Source organism: Anticarsia gemmatalis, chromosome 3 (assembly GCF_050436995.1).
Source record: "Anticarsia gemmatalis isolate Benzon Research Colony breed Stoneville strain chromosome 3, ilAntGemm2 primary, whole genome shotgun sequence".
NCBI lineage: Eukaryota > Metazoa > Arthropoda > Insecta > Lepidoptera > Erebidae > Anticarsia > Anticarsia gemmatalis.
This window is the reverse complement of record NC_134747.1, coordinates 5,461,770-5,475,351: the sequence shown is the minus strand read 5'-3', so window position 1 is coordinate 5,475,351 and position 13,582 is coordinate 5,461,770. Positions and strand designations below refer to the sequence as shown.

General features: G+C 37.6%; 2 protein-coding genes across 4 annotated transcripts in view; both read right to left on the bottom strand.

Annotated features, from left to right (window-relative positions):
• The window catches only part of LOC142987303 (inactive dipeptidyl peptidase 10), a 125,445-nt gene extending 116,649 nt beyond the window's left edge, over positions 1-8,796 (bottom strand). The window contains exons 1-2 of one of the 3 annotated variants that reach the window (XM_076135971.1): positions 8,348-8,796; positions 2,452-2,706 (exon numbers count right to left, since the gene is read on the bottom strand). The gene's annotated coding sequence lies outside the window, so the exon portion shown is untranslated. The remainder of the gene's footprint in view (positions 1-2,451; positions 2,707-8,347) is intronic. The other 2 variants (XM_076135970.1, XM_076135972.1) reach the window with 2 other exon arrangements.
• Positions 8,797-11,248: 2,452 nt separating this feature from the next.
• Positions 11,249-13,375, bottom strand: LOC142987104 (peroxisomal N(1)-acetyl-spermine/spermidine oxidase-like). The gene is made up of 3 exons (XM_076135656.1): positions 13,359-13,375; positions 12,806-13,012; positions 11,249-12,648 (listed from the first exon to the last, which is right to left on the bottom strand). Exons 1-3 carry the CDS (start codon positions 13,373-13,375, stop codon positions 11,286-11,288), a joined length of 1,587 nt encoding a protein of 528 aa, XP_075991771.1. The 3' UTR covers positions 11,249-11,285.
• Between the last annotated feature and the right edge of the window lie 207 nt (positions 13,376-13,582).

Genomic DNA, 13,582 nt, shown 5'->3' with positions numbered 1-13,582 from the left:
GGCCCCGGTCAACTCACAGCCGGGTGTCGCCGTAAACCGGATAGTTCAACTCCCATTCAAATGTTTATAGCGAAAATTGGCAGGTAACTGAAAGTGTATCGGTGGCTCGTAAAATATGCTTGTATATTATCGGGAAATTTAACACGAGTTAATGGATAATTTTATAACAATGATGCGCAAAGTCTGTAAAGACATTTACGTCAGCAATTGAACAAAGTATGCAAGTAGATCAACAAAAAAAGAAAGTCTATTTTGTATACCAACTTATACAATTAATGAATTTGAAAACATGATAAAGCTTTCAAAAAATATTGAACTACTATGTCATGAAAGTGGCCATTTCTAACGAACTTTTTGAATTCAATGTTGAAGTAGTGTAGTCCCAAGGACATATTAAGGAGGCTCGCTGCAGAGTGGATTCTGCGCTAAATTCACTCCTATTGATCTTGTCAGCTTAGCTGTGTCACCGACCAACTTGCGGGTTGACAAAGTCGTCAAGTCGACGCCCCCACTTGTCATGCAAACATCTATTACTGTCATTACGAGTCGTACAGTCAAAGTCAAATGTTGGGGGATGGAAAACTTAGAAGCTGATGTTTAAATAGATGTGTATCTGACTTTTCAAATTAAACTTGATACATTTATTTTCGTATAATGTTATAAGCATTGTAAAAATGGCAGTAAGTTTCATGATTAATTCTTACTGAAAATGTACCACACCGTTTGGATATGAATGACATACACAAGCCGTTTGCATTATTCTATTTCGGAGATGGTCAATATCAGTAATTCTATATAATTATCAACAATGAGTACTAAAAATCGTAAAGGCGATAAATATAGACAATTAGTTTGAAATTATCAACATAACTGGTCTATATTAATTTGATGTGTAAAAAAATGGGTACATTAATCATTTTCTTGATTTTGATTTGATTTTCATCTTATGAGAATTTCGTACAAAAACTAGAACAGCGCCTCTACCGTAAAATCGGAGAACTAATTATTCCAAGCATAATAGCAAAATGTATAACATTTGACACAATATGATGTGATATTGTATCGAAGTGAATACAGTAATGCGTTCCTTCATAAACAATAAACATGTCTTAACTTTTAGTACATAATAATATGAAGTAACACATCAATATACCTACCTACTCAAAATATACGGTATTACAAAACATCATAGTTACTATTCGTATCTACACTTATTATTTCGAATTAAACGTTATAAACAGGGCCAGTCATCGCAGCCCACAACCCACAGCCCACAGCCCTGCTTGCGAGAGCCCGCGTTACGTATAATGAGCTCATTGCATTGTTAACCTCCCGTTTAATCTGATGGAGGCATGTTAATAGCACTGAAACATGCATAACCAATGAAAGGGTAAAAATATTATTTCCGACTCGCACAATGTGTTGCTCATTTCATGTCATGTTGCAGCCGTGTTGATTGGTTGAACCATTTATAATATTCAGTTGGATCTTTCGTTGTTTCATACGTGTATCAATTATTTTATTATTTTTAATGGGTCATCATCTGCCTAGCCTTTCTTTCAACTATGTTGGAGTCGGTTGCCAGTCTCACTGGATGCAGCTGAAGACCAGTATTTTACATGGAGCGACTGCCTATAGAAACTTTACATCCCAGTTACCTGGGTATAACACGACTATTTTAAGACTACTGTCTAGTAAATAAACCCGTTGATGATTGCTTTTAGCCGTTTGATTATTATCGGATTTAAGGCTCGAATTTTCATTCTGCGTTATCTGGATTTGATAATAACATTGTTGCAGCTAGTAGTTATAATTTTAATAATGATTACAGCTCACACTATCTTTAGATTGATACAATCAACCTCTAGAAAGGCCATGGCTATTGTCGCGACAGTTGGAACAACGCCAATGTTATAATAGTGGTAACTACCCGTTCTGATTCTATAATAGATAAACAAGGAAATTAAATCTTGTAAAATATCATAGACTAAACATTTTAAAATAATCCTTTGTAATAAACACAGATATTTAGCAACGCACAAGTTATTCTGTGTTGTTGCCAATAAACAATTGTTATAGTAAACAAAGTTGTGACCTAGATTTTGTATAATTTATGAGTAATTCTGATTAAAATCCTGACTGTGAATAACTAATGTTCATTTACGGACCTGTGATAAATCGTTCCGTGTCTCATTCATCAAACTCCGCCATTGCTGGAATCGTTTAACATAAAACACAAACATTTAAAGATACCTGACGTTATGAATGTATTCAAGACTCCAGAACTCGCCATAACTACATAAAATGAACGTGCAACAATAACTATACCAGCTTTTGTTATAACATTTTGAAATCATTACAGTTTTACAGCCACTGCGTTTCTTCTTCAAAGAGCTTTAAAAATAAGTGGTATATCTGCTGGAAAATTCAATATATTCAAACAAAACTTACCTTTATATCATAATCGGCGAACACCGAAGCGCTTTGAAGTAAAAACACTATCTTGAAACTTCGAGACGAGTACGGTTCACAAAAGAATTCTACACAAGAAATATAAGTTCACTACACTACACCGTCAGACTTGTCCATTATTGTTTTTCTAACAGATAAACTCAGGCACTTTAAATATGACTAGAGAGGAGTTAGCACTCGCGCACACTGCCAGTGTCTCACCTACTAGAGAGTTCGCTGTGTTCGGTAACGCACCTGCAACAATATATAATTTTAATTAATATTAATTAGGTAAAGGACATAAAGCAGATGTACCGTGTATCGTTACCGTTATCCTCCGTAGCGAGCAATTCGTGTTTAATTGTTTGTAAACTCCGTTCTGAATATAAGCATAATGTTTTAATGAAGCTGGAGCAATGGATGTGTCTGTTCTGAGACTAGGCAACGTGAGACTTAACGTTTGATGTACAAATATAATATTATTCGTAGAATGATTCCGCCGAGTATATTCTATCTGTAATGTTGAATACGTATTTCCCCGAATAATAAAAGTCAGATTACAGTCACGCAATATTTAGCTTTTCTAAATAATGTAATCATGTAACTTTACCTGAAACAGGGTATCAATTTCATTTGACATTTCTTATATTCTAGGAATAAAATGTCTGCGAATAGATTGCCCTAAAATAGCACGATTACGAAGCAAATCGTGATTTGAAGAAGTGATCGATGCTTCACATATCGATATACAATTGGGGTGTATATCTCATTGTTTACCGCTAGGGGCTGAGCCGCGAGCTGCGGACGTGACTAAGCCAGTTTTCAACTGGAACATATCTCGGCTCTGCAATCACAGCGCTCCCTCGGACCGTATTATCATTCGTACAAAAGCCCTCTCTGCGTAATAGCCGACGATCAACATCTAGAGGAATTTTTGCAAAAATTTCGCCATCAATCTTCCCCGTGCAAAAAGCCGGCAGGACTAGACACTTGATTTATCTATTTGAATATTAGCTAGCCACGTTGTCGGCTGCGAGCCGTATCCGCACATAATACGAATGCCACCGAAGTACTATTTTAATAATGTGTGAAGTATGTATTGTTTTTTTATTATTGGCGGCTAAATTCAGGTCACACAGACATGCAAGCGTGTAGAACGAGTTGGTGATAAATTGGATTTGGAAAATATCAACGATTTGTTCGTGAAAAATCTGATAGTTATATAAATTCGCTGTAAGGTGTAACGTAACGGATGGCTATTAAATGAACTCGGTGATCGAGTGGATGTGTGTGGTGCCGGGACGTCTAGTGTCGCTGCACTTGGAACTCTACGTGTGATCTACTACGATGATGAATGTGAGACTAAATATAAACTATTCAGCATTAACAGCATATTATAATGAGTGAAAAAAAGCGTAATATCAAAAAGATCGAAGTAAATCATTTAAAAAAAATACTCTATATTCTTTAAAGATGGGAATGTCTAAATAGTAAAAGAAAAACCACTTGGACAGTGATTCAATGAAGCCCTAACAAGATAACACATAACGTGAAGGTTTCAAATCATTCGGTCAGTGAACATGACATTTATGCGAGCTGAGCTTAGACTAACTAGTTTACAAGTAAGGTTTGAATTACTGAAAATATTTGAAATTATAGAAATTCAACGGTTTAAAAACATTTCCTGAAAGAACTTCATTAAAGGGCTTGATTGATATAGCCTACATCGGATAACCTCTAGCTATGTACATTAAAACACTAATCTTTTAAAACACATTCTAAATAACTATGAATCTTCTTTTATTTTTTGCTAACTGGGCGCTGAACTGGGTAACTTGGTATAAGTTGGTAAACTTGTCTCGATATTAAGAGCCCAGTAGTCTGCACAATTTAGGGTTAATTAATACAAAAGTATAACTTATCTCACCTATTTCTCTACTCTATAAAAACAAGTAACAATTAATTAAAAATTAATAAGAGCTAAGGAAAATAAAGATAAAGAACGTCCGTGTCAGAAGCCCAATAACCACTAACCACTACAATTTGAGCGCGTTTCATTCAACCGTTCGCCTGTTACGTCACAACTCGCAATTCCTTTAATTTAACACAAATTTTAATTAAATTTTACTACAGAATTTTAGTATAGCTCAATGTAAAACGTAATTGAAAAAAACCGCTCGAGTCCCCGAGTGCAAACTAAGCAGTACTGTTTTTTCAAAATTTTTGCAACATGATTACATTTGGCTATAAAATCTTATAGAACTGGATTATATTTGAGCCTGACTCGTGCTTTTAATAATATCTGTGGAGAATGTCTCTCAAAATTAGGAACGAATATGAACTATGAACAAATAAAATATCACAAGAGGATAAAATTTGCAGAATTTTCGCCGTAGTTTTAATATAACTGATTTCTTGAATTAACGCAAAGTCGCCAACCCGTGTGGTTTGCCAGTGTGGTCATCTCAAGGCTTAACCCCTTTCTCATTCGGGATGAGCTCGTTGCCCAGCAGTGGGATAGTTATGAGTCAATGATTTTTCTTTTACTATTATTTGTAAGGTTAAGAGTTGTGGGTTACAAAATACTAGTTACTAACTACTTCAGCTAAGCTCTATGAAAAGGCTCATGTTAGGGAGTTCAACTTTCTAATGATTGAGATCTGAATTCACGACGCATACAGATTTCACGTTTATTCATAAAATATGAATATAATTTTACCAGCACGATATCAAAAAATCTTCTATAATTCTGGCATTCAACAAAGATTTTGGATAAGATTGTTGCCGAAAATGATTATTATCATGCGAACCACAAGAAAACTACCACGAATTACATTTATAATTGCAATAAAAGAGAGTAATGTAACCAACAACTTAATCAAACCGAAGTATTAAAAGATTCGAGAGGAAAGAGTACTAAGAATTATTTGATAGCTATCAACGTATACAGCAATATAAATTTTAGGAGTCTTGGATTCCTATAAAAGAAAGCGATATAGTAAAATGGCTCTATCATTCGCTTCAATATATTATATTGATTGGAGAAATGTTAGTGGCTGAGGTACTAAACGTGTCTGCTTTTTTATCTAAATCTGAAAGGAATCGAGAATTTTAGCTTAGGTTTAAGCTGTATGAACCGTAATAGCAAAGATATTTTAGTTCTACAGCTAATGGAATAAGAATTTCAAAATAAAAATGTTGTAGATTTTTATAATATCTACTTCGACTAAGATTTTTTTAAAGTGGATTAAATAGCACTGTAGGTTCTATACTGGCTTTTAGTCAATATTGGTTCTTACTACAAAAAAAATACCAGTGTACCTATAAATTCATCTAATTTCACTACATTGGTTTTTTCTTACACAATTAGTAGTTAGGTACTTAACAATTTACGAACTTTCAAAAATAAATCTTAATTTATCATAGTAATTTAGAGTTGAGACTACATTTTCTCTCTGTATTATAAATCTTACATTTGAATACTCGCCATACTCTTAATTAAATTCAACAGCTGAAAATGTTTTTCAACATTTCTTCAAAGGCCTCGAAATGTTGGTAAAGTTCATAAATAGTTTACACGGCCTATTAATTAATATACTTCCTTAATAGTTACGAATGGAAGTTCATTATTAAAATTACTTCTAACACCTACTTATATAAAACGCTAAATATTAATGTGTTAAGCTATAATTCTTATAAGTAAACTGGCTAAAGATTGTACCTAATTCGTACCAATGGTACTCAATGTATCAACACGTGTAGGTGTATAAATAATTAGAAGAAATCTTCAATAGAAATAATTGAAATGACACACGCGGGTGTATTTCAGTATCACTAGTGCCGTGCTTGTGAACGAAACATTGTTGTGTCTGCCAAATAACGACACTACGTCGATTACTGAAAATTATTTGTAATGTGTACGACTCATCACTTTAAAATGTAGCGGTGAGGCCGCATTCTATCACCTCGTATCCATCACAATCCGTATAATTAATTAACGCCATAATTTATACTTTATACCCCTGATTACACACACACACATTTCAATGTATCAACCGCGCCCTGATATAAAATACAAAGTGAATAACTCTACAGATAGAATCTAATTTATCTGCGTTCGTATCAAAGGTTGATTTAAGTGAACAAACACCACACTAATTTAACCAATTGTGAAGATAAATATTTTGTTTAACTAGTCACCTCGAAGTATATTTGATAGCAAGTGTGCGGTGGTCGCGACGTAAGAGCCGAGGTGAATCTCACCGTGACATTGTCTGCCTGAGCATCGGTCATGCTGGCCACATAATTGATTGGGGTCGAGGCGACACAAGTGGTCCGAGAGGCAGTTTCCCAACTAGCTTTGTAGTAGCAAGCCCCGGGAGCAATTAGGCGGAAGGGGGAAATTGCATCTCTTGGGATAGCTCACAAATTGCCCCAAACGTCAGCAACTCGGGACTGAAATGACAATTTGCCTTCGACTATTAGTTTTCCGGAATTCGCGAGTGGGCATTACTGAGTGTTAGGGGTGAAGTCGGAAACTACATATTTACTTACATCTCAAACTTTGTCTAACTTCTGGAGAGCACTCAGCTCTGCTCTCATATGCATTTACAGAATGAATTATTCTTGCCGAGTTGCAGATTAGTTTTGTAATAAGCGCGCACAATAACAGAATAGTTAATTGTTTGTTGCCGTGATGAACAAGGAGTTTTATTGTGCAACACTGATCCTACATAAGAACATTGGAAGCAACTAACTAAACACATTACAAATGTAAGACAATTTAATTCTTATTTGTCATTTCATCATCCGATCCATTATCATTAAATTTCGAATGCCATATCCTTCTTGAAATTTAAAAAGATTTGGGCGCGGTTTATGAATATAGGGTATTTTAACGATCTGAATAAAAGCTAACTAATCATGAAATGCCCAGTTACACACCTACTGTTAATCCAAAATATACGATATAAGCTCTTCATTTCATCACTCCATTACTAGCGATATCTCAATAACAACTAAAAGACATAAAAGTGTTGTTAAAAGTAGGTACTTCACAAAAATTATCCCTGTCGCTCACTCGTAAAATGTCGTTTTTCAAATTCATAGGTATTATTGACAGGGGCAACCTAACAAAAAACGTGTTCTAACTATCATAATTATATATTTAGTTTGTCTGAAGTCTTTTCACGAACCTCGTTATTATTTATCACTATTTGACGGCACTTACTAAGAACGTCATGAGAGAAAATTAGCGCAATGATAAGTAGATGTATTTTCGGGAAACATTTACATTTTCCTGCAGAGCCCCGGAGTCCATTTTAAAGATTTATTTTTCCTTGCTATATTTCATTACACAGAGACCAAGCCCAACATCAAAGAAGCTCTAAGTGATAAAATAAAATTTTGAACACCGTAAATTTTAGTTTGATTGGCAAAATGCGTAGATATGTTGAAACTCTCCACACCTCCATTTATCAGACAAAAAATCTACGAAAGCGGTCATGGTACGCACCAATGTAGACTTTGGTAGACTACAGATATTTAAATGTTCGGACATTATGTCTCTGATATTTCTAAAATATTTTGTTACTGAAAGATGTGTGCCGCGGTCGGCATTTGGCATCAGGCCAGTGCTTTTGCTGTTTTCTCCCTCATGACAACTTCTATAAGATAAAATGAAACGCAGTCTTTGCGTCTCCAAAATCATTATAAAATTAATGACGTTCATCATTTTTCCCCTTTAAGTCACAAAAAACAAAGAATTTCAAAATTTCCATCACATTTTCTCGCTTCGTATTATATCCGGCTGCCATTAGAGTGCTTACGCATGCCTGTTTCTATTTCGTTACAGCCTTAAGGAAGATGTAAAAAATATTTTAATATTCTTACTCACCCGAGCGATATATTTTTTTGATATGTTTCGAATATTGTTTGCAAAATGTGCGTCGAAATCGGAGATAAGTTAAATGCGCGCAACGAGAAGATCGGTCGTCTCTAGGATAACGATGCGACTGATATAATTAAGCGAAAAACAACGCAGATATGAATGAAAAATGCACGATAATGTGTAGCAGCATGTGCAACGTGCGATGTGTGAGCGCGTCGCGTACCTTGTCGCGAGTTTGCGAGCGCAGCGTTGCAGCAGTGCACTGATAGAGCGCAGGGCGACGCGAGCCGCCCGCCTGCCTCCGAGCGACTGGCGCCCGGGCCGCGCCGCGCCCGCCCCGCGCCACGCGCACTGCCCTGCACCGGCACCACGCGCCGCCACGACCACGCGCCACGCCACGCGCCACTACCTACCCTCGTCCGGCGAGCCCGCAGCGGGCTCACGCACCACGCGATTATCGATGTGTTCTGTGAGATGTGTCGCGCGGCAGGGAGCAGGCGGCGGCGGGGCGCGGCCACGCACCGCGGCCGCGGGGCGCCGCTCCTGCGCGCTGCGTCACGCATCTGTCTCGACGCTTTCTTGCGTGCTCCCGCAGCCCGCCATCTGCAGAGACGTGCTGGGCCGCGCCGCGCGCCCGCGCCCGCGCCCCGCCGGCTCCGGCCCGCACGCGCCCCGACCACCACCACATTGCGACCGTGTTAATGCCCTCCGACAAACTCCTACAATTACATCCGTAAACCTCAATAGACCCCGAAGATTACATCTCTGCTCTCGTCTTCATATATTTTAATTAAAACTCTTGTTTATTAAATAATTAATTTCGCACAGAAAATTGCGAGATTGATACTCGCATGCAATCTAAATAGTCATTTTTTTTGTAAGCTATGTCTTCCTAAATTTGTCTTACGGAACCACGTGTGTGCGACAAACACTTTTGCAAAAGCAAAAATAGTACTTGAAATTATTTCAACATAAAAAAGCTTTTGTTAAAATTAATTTTATTTCCCCATTGATTCTTTGAGTAAAGTGACGAGGAATCAAAAGACTTTCGAAGCGTTCTAGCCTCGTAGAATAGCAAACATCAATCACTGTTAGAATCAATTCGTATGAATCGACGATATATTTGTTATTCAGCCGTTGCTTCACTCAGCAGCGCGGGGAAACGGATAATACTGCGGAATTATAAAATAATTACACACACGGAAAAGATGGCGTAAATCTTTTATATTTCCTTACATTGTACGTTTATTGAAATTAATGTAGCTGCAAGCGTAGACCTGATGAAAAATATCTGCAGATAAAATCCCACCTTGTTCGATCTCGTAGGTTCTACACCCGCTCCCTCTATCGTTCGGCTTATCCTTAATTGAGTTATAGGTACGAAGAATCTAGTTTGCGCGATACCGTGATTACAACTAAACCACCTGACAATACGAACATTACAAATATTGTCGTGTTCGTAATAAGTAGTAATACTGCTTTAAAGTGCATTGATTAGAGATTATAATTTAGATATTATGAGTGCTTATTAAATAAGATTATTGTAAAACAATTTTGCATAACGTATACAACGGATAACTGAATAACGTCGTTCAATAAAATGAATAGATTACATCAGCACAGCTGGATCAAAATTCATGGTACTCTTATATCATTACAGTCACAGAACAACAGAACCACGTGATAAGTTATGCTTAAATGCACTAATATCGTAACCTTGGTACAGTCCTGACGGCCCACAAGACACAATTTATTCAACCGAGCACTAATACTTGGAATATATGGAGGTAGTAGTAGAGAACAGCCTCTGCAGACGGCCACACATGTCCTCCCGATGCCGTTAAACGACCCCCCACTCTATATTCTCCATCCGCATTCAATCTTGATGTGCAAACACACTGAACAATGGCTCAATCAGCCGAATACTCGCCCATTATACATTACGTAGGAGACCTATGCAAATTGTTTGAATACAGACCGTGTTTTCCGTACCAAAGTTTTCTGCAAAAGATTTTAAATCTACCTTCTGTTTTATCAAGTTGTCGCAAGAATCATAATATAGTCTGCTATGTATATTTTTCGCGGTTTGAACGGTAGGGTCTAATACCATAATCTGTTATAAAATAATTCCCTAGTTGTTAGAGTCGAATGGAGAGCCAACAATAATAAAAGGACATAATCCTATTTTGTCGCGATATTACACAATCCTCGACCACATTACCCAAACCAAACGTAACGGCTTCACGGCTAACACGAGTACAAAAGGACTTGAATGAGGATGCGGCACCGCTGTTTACAAAACACAGAATGGTGCAAACTATAACACTTGTGTATCGAATGTTTAATGAATGCAATACTAAAAGCTCAACTCATGAATATATTTGGTCTAGGTTCTTAAACCAGCTAGGTATTTATATAGTCATTTTATGTAACTTTATGTAAGTAACATTTATCTCATACTCCTATCAAAAAATAAAATTGGAAAAATAGGAATTCGATTTCTTACATTATTCTTAATCTATTGTTCCAATGTTATTATTAAAACAAGCATATAATAAAACTATTTAACTCTGGGTTAAAATTAATTTATTTAAATGTTGTTAAAATAAACCTCAGAAAAATATCAAAAAGAAATAATACGAAATACACGTTGCTTGAACACTCTTGTCGCAGTCCGGCAAACAAATGAGATAAGATGAAACATCAAACAAAGTTGAATATCATGCTAGTTTCAAAACTAACAACAGGAACTAGAAAGTCCGCAAAAGTTGTCAGAGATAAGTTAGTAGTTACGTAGACATGAGTTCCGGATGAAAATATTAAAGGAGTTAAACATGGCCGTCACGCGAAACTTTGCATATATTTCCCACTTTATGACAAGGGACCTGGTATTAGATTCAGTTTATGTTATGTTATGAATTCATGAAATCGATGCATTTTTTATTTACTCCTTTATTACTTCTTTAGATTTTTTCTTTTTCTTCTTTTTAGTTGTGTCAACAGCTGGTAACGGTGGGCCTTTATAATGCAGAGTAAGTTGTACAACTCGCTCGGCTTCTCTCACTCCGCTTAGCCGTGCCCCCGACACGGTTGCGTAGTGACCAGGGACTGTCGCCTCGCCGGCAAATAGAAGGACCGGAGGAATCGGTTCACTCGGTCCAGGCAAAGGACACGCTAATGCGCGCCGTGCCTCACCTGTAGAATCGCAAGTGTCATAAGAATATGCGCCAAGGAAATATGGGTCTGAAGTCCAATGTGATCTTAAAATTGTCATGGGATATGGTATACATGTATTTCCTGTACAGTTTCGCAGGACTTCAGTTAGTCCCTCTGCAACGTCCATATCACAAAGACCTTCCATTTGTACAGCTTCTCGTCCCACTATCCAGGCGCACATTACGTGCTTGCTATTAGGCACGGCTTCAATTGACGTTATGCCTCGAGTCCAATCACATCGACCTAGGAGTTGGCTTTTGTCGAAAGCGAATTTCAGATGTCCTGCATGCCAGTACCAGAAAGGCCTACAGTATTCCATATACACTTTATTACAACATCCAAACCCAAGACAACGCATGGCGTCGCATTTTGAAGCCGGTAGCGCTGGACAGAACAAATTGACAGAATTGTGACACAGCACTCCGAGGGAGACAGTTACAATAACGTAATCACAAGGAAATTCTTCACCATCAGTTGTGCACACTGTAGCACGGAAACCCTCCTTGTGTGATGTTCCCCAGTACACGCAATTTACAGGTTTACAGTACCGAATAGCTCCTTCAGGTATTTGACGTAATAATGGAGCTAATATGCCCACTAAGCCCAAAGGAACTCGTACGTCTCCACCAGGCATGTTCATGAAGCAGCCGCAGTGGTCAGCGCTAAGCATTGCAGTGTCATCTCCAGATCTTGCACTAAGCATGTGACAGAGACCAAACATTATTCTGGCTGCATCATGTTGTTGCTCTTCGGGATACTCGTGCAGTTCTTGCTGTATACGCAAACTCATAAAATTGATCAGAGAGCCATGTTGCTTACTGCCGCCGAAGCAGTATATTTGTGCGGCTTCTTCCTCTATTTGCCGAAACTTGTGGTAAGCACTCACTGTTGGTGGAAATGGCAAGTTCCCAGTAACTATTCTGTTGAACAAACCTCGAGTGTGTTCAGCGCCAGGAACGCCCGGGCGAGGTGGAGTTTCCATGGCAGACAATGTGTAAATGGGATGCGTGAATGCGTTATCAGGTTTCCAGTGGGAGCCTAATTCTGCTACTATGTCGCCAAGCCAGCAAGAATGTATGCGACCTCCCGGTCTGGAAATAATCGAATAGAAATGAACTAAAGCTTAAATTAGCACATAACTAAAGCAAGTCAACATAATTTTCATGAGGTACCCCAGGGACAGTCAATATACCTACTCACACAACTTTTTACATACACATTTAATTAACAACAATTGAAAATACAAACCGTTCGTATGCTTCAAGTACGACAATATTGTTGATTCCTCGCTGGGAGAGCCGTGCAGCGGCTGAAAGGCCGGCCATGCCCGCGCCAATGATCACTACGCGCGGTTCTTTGTAACTCTTGTCAGCATCACAAGGATCTACTCCCAATATGCCCCTGTCTTCTAAGTCGGGCCCGCAGTCGTATACCTCCGTAGATTTTTCTATCAACCTATTTTTGGAATTTAATTTTATTTAGAAGGAAATAAAGTTAGGCCATTACTTTACAATATAACGAGACTATGTACTGTTGGTCTTCAAATAAGATCATTCCTAGGAGCAAGAATCAAACTACTCGTCACTCGAAAAACTCTATATAATATTATTGTATTTTGACTTTATACCATCGTCTCGGGAGAATGTTCCATTGCCTTCCGAAAAGTATGCTTTTTCTAAAAAGATTTTTACTTAATGCCATATAATTTAGTATTTATTTATTTTCACACAACTAATTTTAATTTTACAAATTCCTGTATGAAATAGAAATGTCGCTTCTGAAAGGTTGTCAAAAATCTTGCCACAGAGTATTTTTCATTTTTACTGCAATCTTCTTTTTAAAATTCTCAGAGAGAGAGCTTAAGCACTTGAGCCTCTACTCGAGCTATGCTAAGCGATGTCCATGTCCTATGGTAGATGTACTGGATACCATAATTTTATCAAAATGTTTCTTTGTTTGTAAGTTACTGAGGTGTATAAATCTATTCTGCGTACATATACATATACAACTAATGTGAAAAGTAGC

What these genes read in the sequence shown, in the direction of transcription:
- LOC142987104 (XM_076135656.1), bottom strand. An exon ending in GTACTTGAAGCATACGAACG is followed by an intron (nt 12,649 to 12,805) that starts GTTTGTATTTTC and finishes GATTATTTCCAG; the next exon opens with ACCGGGAGGTCGCATACATT.